The sequence below is a fragment of the Lethenteron reissneri genome, chromosome 45 (genome assembly GCF_015708825.2).
Source record: "Lethenteron reissneri isolate LAM-NWPU_2019-01 chromosome 45, ASM1570882v1, whole genome shotgun sequence".
NCBI classification, from domain to species: Eukaryota; Metazoa; Chordata; class Hyperoartia; order Petromyzontiformes; family Petromyzontidae; genus Lethenteron; species Lethenteron reissneri.
In genome coordinates this window covers 10,905,071-10,921,934 of record NC_083823.1, presented here as the reverse complement: position 1 = coordinate 10,921,934, position 16,864 = coordinate 10,905,071, and the positions used below count along the sequence as shown (strand labels likewise).

At 47.1% G+C, this 16,864-nt stretch overlaps 1 protein-coding gene across 2 annotated transcripts in view; it reads right to left on the bottom strand.

Moving 5' to 3' along the window:
- Positions 1-16,864, bottom strand: part of GCC2 (GRIP and coiled-coil domain containing 2) — a 76,050-nt gene that overhangs the window by 12,597 nt on the left and 46,589 nt on the right. For both annotated transcript variants that reach the window (XM_061570449.1, XM_061570450.1), the window contains exons 12-16: positions 15,645-15,745; positions 9,685-9,762; positions 7,564-7,701; positions 6,640-6,761; positions 5,299-5,475 (exon numbers count right to left, since the gene is read on the bottom strand). In XM_061570449.1, coding sequence (XP_061426433.1) covers positions 5,299-5,475; positions 6,640-6,761; positions 7,564-7,701; positions 9,685-9,762; positions 15,645-15,745 — 616 coding nt within the window. The remainder of the gene's footprint in view (positions 1-5,298; positions 5,476-6,639; positions 6,762-7,563; positions 7,702-9,684; positions 9,763-15,644; positions 15,746-16,864) is intronic.

The window sequence follows — 16,864 nt, the reverse complement described above, 5'->3', positions numbered from 1 at the left end:
TGTGGTCAGCACCACGCCCAGCTGCTATCTTCCCAGTGCTGATCTTTACACATCGCACCAGGTACTCATTTAAGGCTGGGTCAACCTAGGTTTGACCTCCTGCCAGCGAGCCTTCGACACTTCACGTGGTCTCAAAGCGCACCCAGCATGGCACAAGCGCCATGGTGACATCACCGCCAAATTTGTGATGCACGGTGGTTATTGTTATTATTGTTATATCTGGTACAGATACAATGGAAGGCTGATTAAAGGCCCAGTGCAGTCAGGGGATGGCTCCCTACTGTTGACCTGAAGTGTGCTACTAAGGCTTTACCATCAGCCCTACAAAAACAAAGCACCTGCCTGGGTGTGTTGTGTTATGGGGCAGTTTTGGAGACAGTGGAGAGGTTTTCATACTTGGGCAGTGTGCCTATGACCAGATCCGGTTTGACAGTAGAGGTCTCACTCTGAATCAGAGTATTTTATGACATCAAATATAGTAAAACCTCTTTCTTTGTCGATTTTTCTTTAAAGAAATTCGATTATTTGCCATTTTATATTTGTACACCGCATCGTGGGGAGGGGGAACTTGCGCAGTGCAGCAGCGGTGGTTTTGTTTTACTTAATTCACTGGGTCTAAGCATCAGGTGAGTGGAGGAAATGCGAGCAACAGTAAAATGCATAAGTGATGAATTTTACTTAAAAGGCAGAATTGTTGGATAGATTTGCTCGTGGTGACGGTGTGTCTGCTGACCATCATCATCACACTATCATCCAAGTTAAATTAAACTTCCAAATCTACAGTATAATGTATGTGTTTTATTTAATACTAGCGGTAAGTACACGTCGTTGCCCGGGCGAAAAAGACAGACACACACATCGACTTACACACACTTTCTATGTACATGAGTATAGTGGAAGTAGCAAGGAACAGAAATATGATTTGTCCGCACACAAACATTATGACTGTAATATTATCAAGGTGATTATTGAAAAAATTGGTTTCTATCAAGGTGATTTGACACCAAAAAAAAAGGAATGCAGAGCAAGTTAATAATAAAATAATAGTTGTGAGCACACAAACGAAAATATGTGAATATTTTGAAGGCGATTATAAAAATACCAGGTTTCTGTGTACAAGAGTTGAGCGAAAGAAGCAAGAAATACAAAAATTAGTTGTCTGCACACAAACATTATTAATGTATATTGATTGTATATTTCGGTAAAGTCACGTAGATAGAAAAATAATGAAAAGTGTAAAAATATCACACAATACCATACAACAACAACCGCCATTCGGCACTAAGTGGCGGTGACGTCACTACGAGGCTTGTGGCAGGCTATGTGCACCTTGAGGCCATGTCAAGTGTCCAATGGCCACTGGCAGGAGGTGACGAGGCAGACCCAGATGCCACAGGTCGACTGACTGAGACGACTGGCTGATGCACCACCTGTGCCCCCTACTGTGCCAACTTACTGTGCTTTAGCCACCCGGCGCTCCGCTCGTTGTTGTGAGCGTCGCTCCTCCGCTCCCCGTTGTTGTTGGAGGATGACTGCCTCCAACTGGCCAGTAGCGTCCTTCACGAGCCTCCTCTACAGAGGCCGATCTTGAGACCACTGGTACCAGTCATCAGCAAGTCCACTAAGCTCCACGTCCTCTTGTACCACATCACTCCATCTCTTCTCTAGCCCGTGCTGCGTCCGTTTAGCCCCCACGGTCTGGCCGAACAAAAGCTGTTTAGGCATGCGGTGGCTGGGCATGCAGGCTACATGGGCCAGCCAACGCAGCCTTGCCTGCCGGAGCTCACCGATGGGACTTTGGCCACATCTTTCAAGGATTTGTGAGCTCCTCACACAATCCAGCCTGGTTAGATCCAGGATGGATCGTAGGCAGGCCAGCCAAAATATTTGTAACCGGTAAAGATGTTCCATTAAGGGGGGTCCACGTTTCGCATGCGTAGAGAAGGGAGGGAATGACTGTGGCCGAGAAGACCTAAAGCTTCGTTGCGGAACGACAGACCAGGTAGCTTTCACACAGCGTTACGCAACCGATGAAAAGACAATGCCGCTGGACTGATTCGGAGTGAGACCTTTGCTGTTAAACCGGAGCCGGTCATGAGCACACTGCCCAGGTATGGCGAACTCTCCACTCTCTCCACAAGCGGCTCATCACCAATTGGGAGTTGTGGGGGTGAAGTGTTTGATGGTACAAAATACCCAGGCAGGTGGTTAGTTTTGGTGGGGCTGATGGCAAGGCCCCACCTCTTAGTGGCAAGCTCCAGGTTCAGCAGCAGTGCCTCCAACTCCTCCTCTGAGTGAGCAGCAATTACCAGATCATGGGCATACATAACATGGTTGACCAATAGGGAGCCATCCCTTGACCGCACCTGGGCATCGATTAGCCTCCCATTGCATCTGTAGCAGATGGGAATTCCTCCGGTACAGCTACTGAAGGCTTCACAAAGTACGTGGTAAAAATAGATGTAAAATAATGTGGGAGCCAGAGGACATCCCTGTCGCATCCGAAGGTGTACAGGCAATGGCTCCGACTCCCGGCCACGTAGTTTTACCCGGGCGGCAAAAAATATGAAATCCTGTAGTCACAGAAGTTGTAAGTGAAGATAAGTAATGTAATAATAGGAAGGTGATATTTTCAAAAGTTGGTGTATTTGAATGTGAGTTGACACAATAATGAAGATGATATTTTAACGTGAGTTGACACAATAATAAAGAGGAAAACAATGGCCAAGTTATAAGCCAAAAAAATTCCGTATTTTTCCGCATATAACCCGCGGGGTATACCACTTTTTACAAACAAAACAAGACCCTGCGGGGTATATGGAGGTGCGGGCTATCCCAAAAATATTTTACACGTGTGACATGTCATAACTCGTTTAATGTTTTCATGGTCGGACTATCCACTATGCAACACTTACCTTTGACTAAAGCACTGCTGAATAAACCACTCGCACTAAAATTGCACATGTTATCACGTTTTAAATTTTTCGAATTGTTTGTACAATGAAACGACAATTTTTGTAGTGGGCGCACTTTGTTTACCGTAATACTTCCAGTGGCTGTAGGGGGGTGTGAAAGTTTCAGCTGAGGCTATGGATTGAATAATGGGAAGGGTCTTAACAAGCGTCTACCAGACGCGGAATCATAATTGCTGAGTCCCTTAGGCCGCTGCTATTGGCTGAGCACTATACAGTCGTGACCATGAGCTTTGTTTCAAACTTCCAATGGCTTTGTTGCCAGGAGGCAATGGCGTTACCGTAGTGCCACTATTGTCTGCGCAGTGCGCAATCTACCAGTTGTTTTTGGTTTATTACATGCCCGTTAATTTCATCTTCATTATTGTGTGAACTCACGTTCAAATATCAACTTTTAGAACGCACGTTCTAATACACCTATTTTTTTAAAATATCACCTTCCTAATATTACATTACTTCTCTTCACTTACAGCTTTCGTGACTGCAGGATTTCACATTCTTTTCCTCTTTCTGTTACGTCACGTAGCTACATTTGAATAAATTTAGCATTTGTCACAATGCCATACACACCATACAAATCCTACACCTAATATTTTTTGCTTATAACTTGGCCATTACTTTCATCTTTATTACTGTGACAACTCACATTTGAATACACCTATTTTTAAAATATCATCTTCCTATTAATACATTATTTATCTTCACTTACAGCTTTCGTCACTGCAGGATTTCATATTCTGGGATTATGTGATACGGGAGGACGTGGAGCTGAGTGGACCTGCCAATGACTGGTACCAGTGGTGTCAAGATTGGCCTCTGTGGATGAGGCTCGTGAAGGACGCTACTGGGGAGTTGGAGGCAGACGCCCTTCAACAACAACGAAAGGTGAACGAGGTGACGCTCACAACGAGCCGAGCACAGGCAGCTAAACAGAGAAAGTTGACACAGCAGAAAGTACAGGTGGTGTATCTGCCAGTTATCTCAGTCGGCCAACCCATAACACCTGGGTCTGTTCCGTGACTTCCTGCCAGTGAGCCTTTCGACACTCCGCGCACACCTAGCCTGGCATAGGCGTTGTGGTGATTTGACTGCCACTTAGTGGTGAACAGCAGTTGCTGTTATGTGTGAGAGACCCACTCGGGTGTGTGTGTGTGTGAGAGACCCACTCGTGTGTGTGTGTGTGAGAGAGACCCACTCGTGTGTGTGTGTGAGAGAGACCCACTCGTGTGTGAGAGACCCACTCGTGTGTGTGTGAGACCCACTCGTGTGTGTGTGTGTGTGTGAGAGACCCACTCGTGTGTGTGTGTGTGTGTGAGAGACCCACTCGTGTGTGTGTGTGTGTGAGACCCACTCGTGTGTGTGTGTGTGAGAGACCCACTCGTGTGTGTGTGTGTGTGAGAGACCCACTCGTGTGCGTGTGTGTGTGAGAGACGCACTCGTGTGTGTGTGTGTGAGACCCACTCGTGTGTGTGTGTGTGTGAGAGACCCACTCGTGTGTGTGTGTGTGAGAGACCCACTCGTGTGTGTGTGTGTGTGAGAGACCCACTCGTGTGTGTGAGAGACCCACTCGTGTGTGTGTGTGTGAGAGAAAGACCCACTCGTGTGTGTGTGTGTGAGAGGCCCACTCGTGTGTGTGTGTGTGTGTGAGAGAGACCCACTCGTGTGTGTGTGTGTGAGAGACCCACTCGTGTGTGTGTGTGTGAGAGAGACCCACTCGTGTGTGTGTGTGAGAGAGACCCACTCGTGTGTGTGTGTGTGAGAGAGACCCACTCGTGTGTGTGTGTGTGAGAGACCCACTCGTGTGTGTGTGTGAGAGAGACCCACTCGTGTGTGAGAGACCCACTCGTGTGTGTGTGTGTGAGAGAGACCCACTCGTGTGTGTGTGTGTGTGAGAGACCCACTCGTGTGTGTGTGTGAGAGAAAGACCCACTCGTGTGTGTGTGTGAGAGACCCACTCGTGTGTGTGTGTGTGAGAGGCCCACTCGTGTGTGTGTGTGTGAGAGAGACCCACTCGTGTGTGTGTGTGTGTGAGAGACCCACTCGTGTGTGTGTGAGAGAGACCCACTCGTGTGTGTGTGTGTGAGAGAGACCCACTCGTGTGTGTGTGTGAGAGAGACCCACTCGTGTGTGTGTGTGTGAGAGACCCACTCGTGTGTGTGTGTGTGAGAGACCCACTCGTGTGTGTGTGTGTGTGAGAGACCCACTCGTGTGTGTGTGTGAGAGAGACCCACTCGTGTGTGTGTGTGTGTGAGAGACCCACTCGTGTGTGTGTGTGTGTGTGAGAGACCCACTCGTGTGTGTGCGTGTGTGTGTGTGAGAGACCCACTCGTGCTGCAACCTGGCCTGCGTTTCCGCGTGCTCCCTCTGGGCAAGTGCGTGCCTCCCCGTCAGAGCCTCCACCTGTACCACCAGCTCCTCAGCGTCCCCTCGGCTCACATCCAACGCCACGCGCGTCTCCTGCAGCCGCAGCGTCAGCTGATCCACCAGCCCCGACAGGCGCTCGCTAACAGACAAACATCCCCCGCATAGACTTCAAAAGACTGTTGGGGCAAGTGCTGTTCACGAGCACCTATGAAGCCGGCAAGGCACACAAGGCAGTGTTTTGGCCAGAATTACACCCGACCGTCTGTCTTCCGTGCTGTTAACACACCGCACAACATTTAATGCTGTGTCGATCTAGCGGAGGTGTCGGGACTGTTTTAGATATTTGTCACTGATGTTGGCCGTGAGCAGGAATAAAATTTGGGTCACCGGGTTTGTAGTGCAATGCGCCAAGCACAACGCTATCGCTCCTCACACACGAAGAACACACGTAACACACTTGCCAAACACAGGCAACACACACCACTCACACAGCACAGGCAGTTTCAAGGGTATTTTTTGTAACCAGGTCCACATGATAAGCCACTTCGTTGAGCTATCTTGCTGTACTGTTTTCTCCTGGCGAGCCAGGGTTATGGATGCTCCTCCTCGACACCCACGGGAAGGGAGTTCAACAAACATCTCTGCGTGTGATCCACCAACCCTCAGTGCCTCCACAGTTCTGGATTCAGGCTACATGGGTGGCTACCACCACAGACCGTCTCTGCTTCTGAAAAAGAGCTATGTAGCTCAGTGGGCCTTACCTGGTAAAATAACGTTGGGTTTAGTTTTGCTGTATTTCGCTTTGGTGTTCAGTAAATACTACACTAAAAACTGCCGTCTCCTTCGGTGTCCAATCTGTCACTGATACAAAAATAAGATTTTCTGCCTCACTACACATTCTCCCAGTACTCTTCATTTCCCCGTAGGTGACCGGATTTATACTCTCAGGACAGTGCAATTGAACTTGTGCCCTAAAGTTAAGCCAAACTACTCAATAAATGAAACTTGAAACTTGAATTACGGATTACACATCACAATCGTCGCCCCCTAGTGACAGGCTATCAATTGCTTGTAGGTCAGGTGCTGAGTCACCTTACCCTGCATAGGGACAGCTGCCACTTGGGGGTGCCCTTCAAAACCACAGAAATACCTGAGTTGTCATGTGATGCGAGTCTCTTAGCACTTGTATGCACGTAAGCATGTTGGACTTTTATCACACCGTGCGTAGCTAACCGTCCTTATCGGCGTAAAAGGAGGGTGCGCTCCATTCGAAAAACCAAACCGCGACCAGGGAATGCCTCACCTCTCTTTCTCAGCCAAGTCGGTTGGGGCGACGGCGGGCGAGCGAGACTTCTGCTGTTTGAAGACACTGTGCACGCGCACCTTGTAAGCCTCAAACTCGGCACGCACCGACTTCAACTCCGCCTGGGAGATGCGGCGGGGAGGTGCAGGGGAGACACGGAGAAACACGGGGAGGTGCAGAAGACATGGGGAGATGGGGGGAGACGCAGGGAAATGGGGGGAGGTGCAAAGAGACACAGGGAGGCACGGGGAGACGCGGAGAGATGCGGGGAGGTGCGGGAAGACACGGGAAGGCAATGGTTGATACAGGGAGACAAGAAGATACGCGGGGGGGGGGGGGGGGGGTGCATGGGGAGGAGTGAGAGACAAGGAGACAGAGGTGGACAGACAGGAAGACACATCGAGACATGAGTGTTAATAGCAATAGCCACAAGCATAGTCGCCTGTGCAAACCAGAGAGAACACACACAAGACAGTGCACAAACCATACAAGCAAGACAGAAAAATGTTTACGTTTCACAATATTAATGAGATAATACAAGTGAGATGGAACAGGACTGTAAAAAAAAACGAAATACAACACGGCAACATGATGAAAACCACAAACTAGACACACAAGACAGGAAAACAATACATAAAATAAATTATACACGATGATTGAGACAACGCAAATGAGATGGCACAAACAAGACAATGCAAATAAGACTGTACAAACGAGACGAAGCCAATCAGACTGTACAAACGAGACAATGCAAATCAGACTGTACAGACAAAAAAATAAACGATTCATGTCCCATGTCTACACGTTGCGATGGCTCGTCAAGGCTCGTCAAACCGCAAGGCAAGAGCGCGGATAAATGCCCCCTCTCGCTCCCCCTCCGACCTTTGCCCGAAGCTCTGAACCTGCGCGCTCGTAGCCACCGACCTTGGTGGAGGAGCATGCCTCCTCCAGCACGGCGGCCCTGAGCGTGAGCGCCGTCACGGCGGCCTGGTGCTGCAGGGCGGCCACGCGGGACTGCTCCTGGCAGCGGTGCTTCTCCCCGCTCACCTCCGCCAGCAGCAGCTGGGGGATCGGCAACGTCCACGCGGTGTGTCACGTCATCGCACTCGACATCCATGTCTTTTAGCGCATGAGTACAACAGTCACCCGATAACCGTTTCATGTTTCTGTAACTTAATTGTAATTAAATTGCAGTTATTTTTATTTTAGCAGTTAAGGCTCACTGAGCAATATAGCTCTTTTTCAGAAGTAACCTGGCCACAAATGATAGCTCAAAGAGGTGGCTTATCACGTTGAAATTTAGAGCAGCCAAAATATATATATATTTGCAAGTGTGGAGGGAAAAACCGGAGGACCCCGAGAAAAACCCACGCGACCACAGGGACAATCTGCAAACTTCAAATATGCGGCAGGTGTTGGGATGGAACCCACTACTTCCTGTATACCAGGCAAGGTAGTTAACATCTCGCCACAATTGTTACAATGATCAGTCTGACAATAATCTGCCCGTGTCGACTCACGTTACAGGAAATTCAATGCACAACACCGATTTATGTGTGAATAATTTTTTCTTCAGGATACACAGCTCTTGTTGCTTTTATTTCTATTTGCTAGAAATGTGGCAAATTAAAATGTCATTACTCTGCTTCCATAACGGATTTAAGACAATACACTGAGCAAAAAGTTAGGAGAGACCACTCTTACGTCGAATGTCAAAGTAAAAATAAATAAGCATAACAACATAAATAATTATACTAATATGAATTACAACAATGATATACGGATTACTCTTTGGTTCTTTCGGTAAAGTCACGTAGAAAATAAATAAATAAATTTTATAACAGACTACGACGTTTCGATTGCAACACAAGCAACCGTCATCAGGTAGAACTAAATTTGACAGAGACAAAACACAGACACGGAGACACACAGACATACACACAAGCAGGGGGGGGCAGAGAGAGAGGTAGGTCTGCTGGAGCAGCTGCTGGAGCAGAGAAATACGCATGACATATCTGTGTCTATGTTGTGTGTCTCTGTGTTGTCTCTCTCTCTGCTTGTGTGTCTCTCTGTGTGTCTCCGTGTTTGTGTTTTGTCTCTCTCGCAAATTTAGTTATACCTGATGACAGTTGTTGAGTATTTAAGTTTGTTTTCTCTCTGTGTGTCTCTGTCAAATTTCACACTTAACTTCAAATTTAGCAATCTTTGGAGATCGTAATTCACCAGTTTATGCGTTAACTGTGTTAGCCGACTCTCTGTGTTGCGTTGCATTGCATTACATTTCCCAAAAAATTGCTACATTTTGTTTTCCAAAACGGCCTATTTCTCTCTCTAAAATTTACCAGGCTCTCAAAGGTCCATTCGCTCTTTCTCTCCCTCGGTCGCTTCGGGGTGAATTTCCACACAACTCTCTCTAAAATGTACCAGTCTTGTTGGGTCTTTCATTGACATGCTTATTTCTCTGCTCCAGCAGGTGCTCCAGCAAACCCACCTCTCTCTCTGTCCCCCCCTCTCTCTATTTAAGGCCTCGACACAGAGGCATTGGGTCTCTGTGTGTCTATGTTGTGTGTCACTGTTTTGTCTCTCTCTGCTTGTGTGTCTGTCTGTGTGTCGCCGTGCCTGTGTTTTGTCTCTGTCAAATTTAGTTCTACCTGATGACAGTTGCTTGTGTTGCAATCGAAACATTGTATTCTATTATTAATTTATCTTCTTTCTACCTGACTTTACCGAAAGAACCAATGAGTAATTCCTGCAGTCATGAAAGCTTCAAATAAAGTTTAATATACGGATATAATCAACATTACAAACATAAATATACATCTCTCGGCCACAGGCGAGCTGAAGTAGTACATCCAGCGATGACTTCTTGGCACCCAACAAAATAGAAATTAATACTTTAATTTTGTAAGTGGAGGGACAGATATGTGAAGGAGGCATATTGTCTGCTTATTTTGTTACTTTAAATTCTACACAATGACACCAATGATCAGTCCCCGAATAAAGTTACAAATGAAGAAAAGAAGGAACGGGTGACAGGATCAATACCTTTTGTTCTTCCATCTGTTGCTGGGCTTGCTCCAACTGAGACTGTGAGGTGTCGAGAATGGCCTGCTGCTCGGCTTCCTGGTGACAAAGTGATATTTAAACGATGCGGGGTTAGCGACTCGGCCACAACCCATCATTACTATGAAGAAAATAGTGATGAGCTCACATTGCACGGCTATTATGAACCCCAAGAATGAGATGGACACCCAACCATAATTTTCCAGTGGTTGGCAGCTCATTGCGCGTGTGAGCTTTCTCCGCATGCACCAGTTTCCTCCCACGTGTATAAACGTTATTTCCATATTTTCTACAATGATCGTTGTTTACCTGGGAAAGTTTAACTGAATCTCACATAACTCTTATTTCAGGGGGGTCCAGCCAAAGTCTTTGAAATAGAGGGGAAAGATTGTGCACCTCCGATGAGCGTGGTTGGCTACGTACCATGCCAAAGAAGTTCAACATACATACAACATACAAAGGTTGCTAGTTAAATCACAACTGGATAATTTTAAGGTAATTTTGGATCATAAAGCTGGCACACAATGGCCTACTCTTGCCACGATGGACCTTAAAGATCTCGGGAGGTATAAACTCATTGTGTGCCATGTCACCACTCATGAATAGAGTTTACATACGTCCCAATATAGGACCGCAGAGCTTGGAAGACTGTTGGTACCAGTTCTGGCTGGCTTCCCACCTATCTGTGGTCTACTGCGCCTCCATGTGAAATCTGTGCGCGTTACAAATTCTACGGCAGTGTTTGATTTGCACTTTGCATGAATGAACGCTGTGATATATAAAAATAAGGCATTATTATTGCCTCTCCCATGGCCGTTATGAGAGCCTGGTTTAGTCAAATTTTAACCCGAATTGGCCATTATAAGCCTGCTGAGCCACTTGGCCACCTCTCATTGTTTGATTCAAGCGCTCAGATTTTATTCCAATTGTTTTTGCTTGGATTAATGTTTGATTCATTGTTGTACTTGTTTTTTTCATGTAATTTTTTTGTCATTTTGGTGACATAAGGGTCTGAGTACAGAAAATATGCGTAAAATCCGACAGATAGCGATTGTCGTAGGATCTAAAATGGTCTCGGTTAAAATGTCAACTACTTGCACACATTCCTAGTGACATAACAACGCTGCGTGAGTTGCATATGTCGCTCAAGATCGCATCATCGCTTCCACTGCACCAGCCAATCAGTTGCAAGGCTTCAGACAGGCAGCTGCAAAATGACAGCCAATTGGCTGCAAGGTTAATTACAGTTTGGTGCTGAGCAAGAGTGAACTTTGCAGATGAGCAGTAGACACGCAAGTTTATTGTGGGTGTCCACCTCCGTGAATAAAACTCTTCATGGCAGCAGCAGGAGGCGCCACGCAAGAAAGAAGCAGGCATGGGCAGCAGTATCCGCACACAGCTTCGAGAGTGAGCTGCGTGCGTCTATGTCGCTCCATGTCAGAGATAAGTACGGCGGTTATAACAGTTTATCATAGCATTATAAATAATGCTCAAGTTATGGGCATTAATGCTCATGGATACCGGACCCCTCCACTTTGTGCAACGCGAGTGTGATTTTGAGTGCTTTTATGTGTGCGAGTGCAAGGTGAGTCTACGTATATGTAATCGAACGTTGTTACATTGCATTGGATTGTCTTTATGTGTGTGTGGGGAGAAGTGGCACAGTAGTTAGCACACTGTACTACAGACCTGGCAACCTGAGTTCGATTCCTGCTTACGGTCAACACCAGTGACGATTTTTTTTCACTGGTCCTGGGCTTCCAATAGATCAACTCAGTCTAAATGAGTACCTGATGCGGTGTCAAAAAAAATTCACTGGGGAGACAAAAGAAGCCGGGCATGGGGCCACCCACCCCTCGTGTGCCGGCCTTCACAGATGCTTGCTAACAGCACTTGCCCCAACAGTCTGTTAAGACTAGAGGGGGAACTTTGCATTTTTGTGTTTGATTGAGAAGGAGTGTGGCTGTGTGGGGAAGTATTTGTATGTGATTGTGCACATACTCTTAGGTCTTTTCGGCAAAGTCACGTAGGTAAAAATAAAAAATAAAAGTAAATAATACAGAAAATAATACAGTAAATTTTAGCTGCGACGGTCCCACCTGATGACGGAGACTTGTGTTGCCTCCGAAACGTCGTGATTTATTCTTTTATTTCTATTATTATTTCTATGATTTTTATTATTTACTTTTATTTTTTATTTACCTACGTGACTTCACCGAAAAAACCTAAGAGTATCAATCCTTGCAGTGTATGTAGTCGACTCAGGCTGAAATTAGTACCTGCTGCAATATAAACATCTCCACGAAGGAGACAAAGGTGTGGTGCTGGCCACAAACTCCCTCATGTCATGCCGGTCGTCATGGGTGCTACTCGCGAACAGCACTTTCCCCAACAATGTCTGTTTGTCTTTGTGTAGGCGTGTGCCTCTGCGTGTATGCGTGTGTGACAGTGTGCGTGTTTTGTGTGTATGGAAACGGGTAACGGTTTACTTAACCAAAACCTCCTCCTGAGTAGCCGTACAATCAGACAACCCAAACCGTCAGCAATCACACGTAGGATCCCAGTCAAAGTAAGTATTGCCTATTGAATTTAAACATTTATATAAACAATACCCATCTTCTATCTAAATATATAAAAGTCAAAAATTGTCTGTTTGTCGGTTTGTGTGTGTTCGCACGGTGAGGTATACGTTAAATAAACATAGCCAGGTACGACGCCGTAAGCCCCGCCGTGAGCAAGCGCTATTCCTTTTTCACATCTGTCAACTTTTAATTAGTTTAATTAGCGATTTAGTGCGATTTTTGTTGCGCTATCTATTTATTTATTTACTAGCGGTAAGTACCTGGCGTTTCCCAGGTGAAAAAGACAAGACACACACATCGACCTACACACACAGACATTGACCCACACACACAAAGACATCAACTTACACACACACACATATGGACTCACACACACAGACATCGACTTTAGATACACACACACATGGAGTTACACACACAAATCGATGTACACACATACAGCGACTCAAACACACACAGACATCGACCTACACACATATATGGACTTACACACACACATATCGACTAAGACACACACACATGGAGCCACGCACACACATGGACTTACACAACAACAACAACCGCCATTGGCCACTAAGTGGTGGTGACGTCACCATGACGCTTGTGCCAGGCCAAGTGCACCTTGAGGCCACGTGAAGTGTCGAACGCCGGCTGGCAGGAAGTCACGGGGCAGACCCAGGTGCCACGGGTTAACTGACTGAGATGACCGAGATGACTGGCTGATGCACCACCTGTGCCCCCTACTGTGCCAACTTGCTGCGCTTTAGCCACCCGACGCTCCGCTCGTTGTTGTGAGCGTCGCTCCTCCGCCCTCCGTTGTTTTAGGAGGGCGACTGCCTCCAACTGCCCAGTAGCGTCCTTCACGAGCCTCCTCCAGAGGCCGATCTTGACACCGCTGGTACCAGTCATCGGCAAGTCCACTCAGCTCCACGTCCTCCTCTACCACATCACTCCATCTCTTCTTTAGCCCGTGCCGTGCCCGTTTAGCCCCCTCGATCCGGCCGAACAAAAGCTGTTTAGGCATGTGGTGGCTGGGCATGCGGGCTACATGACCCAGCCAAAACAGCCTTGCCTGCCGGAGGAGCTCACCGATGGGACTGTGCCCAGATTTTTCAAGGATTTGTGAGCTCCTCACACAATCCAGCCTGGTTAAACCCAGGATGGATTGTGGGCAGGCCATCCTAAATGTTTCTAACCAGCGAAGATGCTCCATTACGGGGGTCCACGTTTTGCAAGCGTAGAGGAGGGAATGACCGTGGCCGAGAAGACCTGAAGCTTCGTGCGGAGCAACAGACTAGGTAGCTTCCACACAGCGTGTGGAAGCTATGATGAAAAGATATTGCTGCTCGACTGATTCGGAGTGAGACCTCTGCTGTTAAACTGGAGCCGGTCATAAGCACACTGCCCAGGTATGGGAAGCTCTCCACTCTCTCCACAACTGCCCCATCACCGATTGGGAGTTGTGGGGGTGGAGTGTCCGATGGTACAAATTACCCAGGCAGGTGCTTAGTTTTGGTGGGGCTGATGGTAACACACACATAGCGACTGACATGCACACTTGGACTTGCACACACACGTCGACGCACACACATAGATATCTGGCGTTGCCCTGGCAAAAAGACACAGGCACACATCATGGTGGTACCTGCTATGATTACATCAGTGCATACTGTGGTGGTACCTATGATAACAGCAGTGCATACTGACTGCGGTGGTACCTGCTATGATTACAGCAGTGAATACTGTGGTGGTACCTACTTTCACTACAGCAGTGCATACCGACTGTGGTGGTACCTATGATTACAGCAGTGTATACTGTAGTGGTACCTGCTTTCACAACAGCAGTGCATACTGACTGTGATGGGACTTGCTATGATTAAAACAGTGCATACTGTGTCGTGGTACCTGCTATCACTAAAGTCGTACATGCTGACTCTATAGCAGTAAATATCTGCTGTTTAGCACAGAGTACTCACCTGACAGAGTGCCGTGGTAAGGCCTAGTCCCGTGCAGAGCCCCCGGCCTCGCCTAGATTGCCCTGCCGGCCGAGGCTAGGCCGCTACCCCCCCCCCCCCCCCCCGCGCTACAATAATACTGTCTAAGCGCTATAATTTTAGTATCTACCGACCCTATAATAGTAAGTGCACACATTGGGGTGGGGGGTGAGAGAAGAAGACATGACACTTTGATGAATTTACCTCAGCGTTGCGTGTATTTTTTTTGCATTTTGAACGCGAATGAGAAATCCCCCCCACCCTCCAGCTATGGCGTGTGTGCGTTGCCAGTGGCAACTCCTGTCAGCGTTTCATGCATGCGCAATAGTGTGCTTTGTCCCGCGCCTGGTGGCAAAAGGAAATCAATAAATAAAGGTAAATCGCACAAAAACTATATTTTAACTACTTTAAAGTTTACGGATGGTAAAACGGAATAGCCTATTCCCACCGTGGGGCTTAGGGTGTGCTGCATGCCAACTTTTTTTCGATATAAACCCCACCGTTAGAGAGCCAAAAATCCCTCGCAAGCGCGCGTACACAGACGGACAAATAGACAGGACAGACAGACAAAGAATGCCTTTTTTAGGTAAGATGATGTGTGCACGACCATACCAACTGACGTGCCTTTGGTGGGGGGGATGGCCCATGCCAAGTCGCATGCCTTCGGTGGGAGTGAGGGGACATTTTCTTTCTCGTTAGAAATGCTTGAAAAATACACTAAACGCTGAGCTTAAATCTTCACTGTGTGATGTCCCCCCGACCCCGATGGGTGCAGTTACTAATATATACAGTCGCTAGATGCTACCACTATAGTACGTAGATATTACTGCAGAGCGGCCGGGGAGATTGTGGCTGTGGAGGGGGTCAAGGGTAGCAGCCCAGCCCCAGCCTGCCAAGGTGCCACCTCGGCCGGCTGGACAATCTAGGCGAGGCCGGAGGCTCTGCACGGGACTAGGCCTCACCACACCACTCTGTCAGGTGAGTACTTTGTGCTATAGAGTCGATAAATACTGCTATAGAGTCAGTATGTACTACTGTAGTGATAGCAGGTACCACCACAGTCAGTACGCACTGCTGTTAGATTTTTAATAGTATTGAAATATTTTTTTGGCCCGGGCAATGCCGGGTATATAAGCTAGTTTTATATAAATACCTTCCACGGATATAAAGCTCGTCCCGACCACCCCTCTCTTAACTTACACTGTTTTCTTTGCATAACTATCTTAGGTAATCCGAGTTAAAATAAGTCTTATGCGATTTCCGATGCAATTTAGTTAAAAGCACGAGTAATTTTGTGTTGAAGCACCTGGTCTCAAGTGTTGTCACCTGGTTGAACACTATCCATTTGAAATCTGAATGCACGTACGGTTTTACGAGAATCCGCAAGTTCTTTCTTGATCTTGACAAGAAGCTGCTTCATCTTTCCGTTCCGCTCTTCCGATGCCTCCAGAGAAGCTTTTAGTGACTCTGTGGATATACACCTGTGCGTGAAATTGCGCATGGGCATGGGTCTGAGTGAATGTGTGTGCATGTACAAGTGAATGTGTATGTGTGTGTATGCATGTGTGGCGGCGGTATTGTAGCAGTTAGCGCACTACACTTCAAATCCAGCAGCCCGAGTTCGATTCCTGCTCACAGTCAACACCAGTGTCCATTATCTGAATCAGACCTGGCCCTCCCCTAGGTCGACTCAGCCTCAAATGAGTAACTGGAGCGATGTGTAAATATTGCCACTCGGGAGACAAAGGCGGCCGAGCATGGTGTGTGCCACCCACCCCTCGTGTGCTGTGCTGGCCTTCATAGGTGCTTGCTAACAGCACTTACTCCAACAGCCTATCAAGGCTATATGGGGATTTTTGTCTTTATACATCAGTATGCATGCAAGTGTGCAAGGGAGACAAGGTCAAAATAGGGAGACAAGATGGAACCATTCCCAAAACTGTATCTCCACGTAAAAATGATGGTATTTTGTACACATCCCATCAGTCGCATGGCCTTCTGCGAGTGCATGATTTCAGCAGCAATAGGACTAAATCTTGACTTAAAGCTTTCGTGACTGGAGGAATTCATATTCTTTGGGTCTTTTGGTAAAGCCACGTAGATAGAAAAAAATTGACTAGTTCGACATTCAGTCTTATCAGCAGTCATGCTTTGCTTGAATCAATGCTGGTGAACTGCTAGATGATTATTGGCAAGGACCCACTCTGTTAGATAGTGGTCCTAGTTCAATACAAATGTTGCATTTACTGCTCAACCAGGAATGAGGGCAGTGCTCATCCCTGGTTTTCCCTGGGTGTCTCCCTGTGTCTAACACCTCCTCGTCTTATTTCCACATACATTTTTCATCTCCCTATGGTTCATGTTTCCCTGTGTCTCCTCCTACAACACGCCCGAGTTGCAGGAGGTCGTGGGTTCGATCCCGACCATGACGCCTGTATATCTGGAGTTTGTCTCTCTCCCCATGGTCGGGTGGATTTTTCTCCGGGTCCTTTGGTTTCTCCCTCCACATTTAGAAACATGTGTTTAGAGTATTTGGCTCAACGAAATGGCTCATGTGATGAGCCATTTTCTGTGGCCAGATAGCTT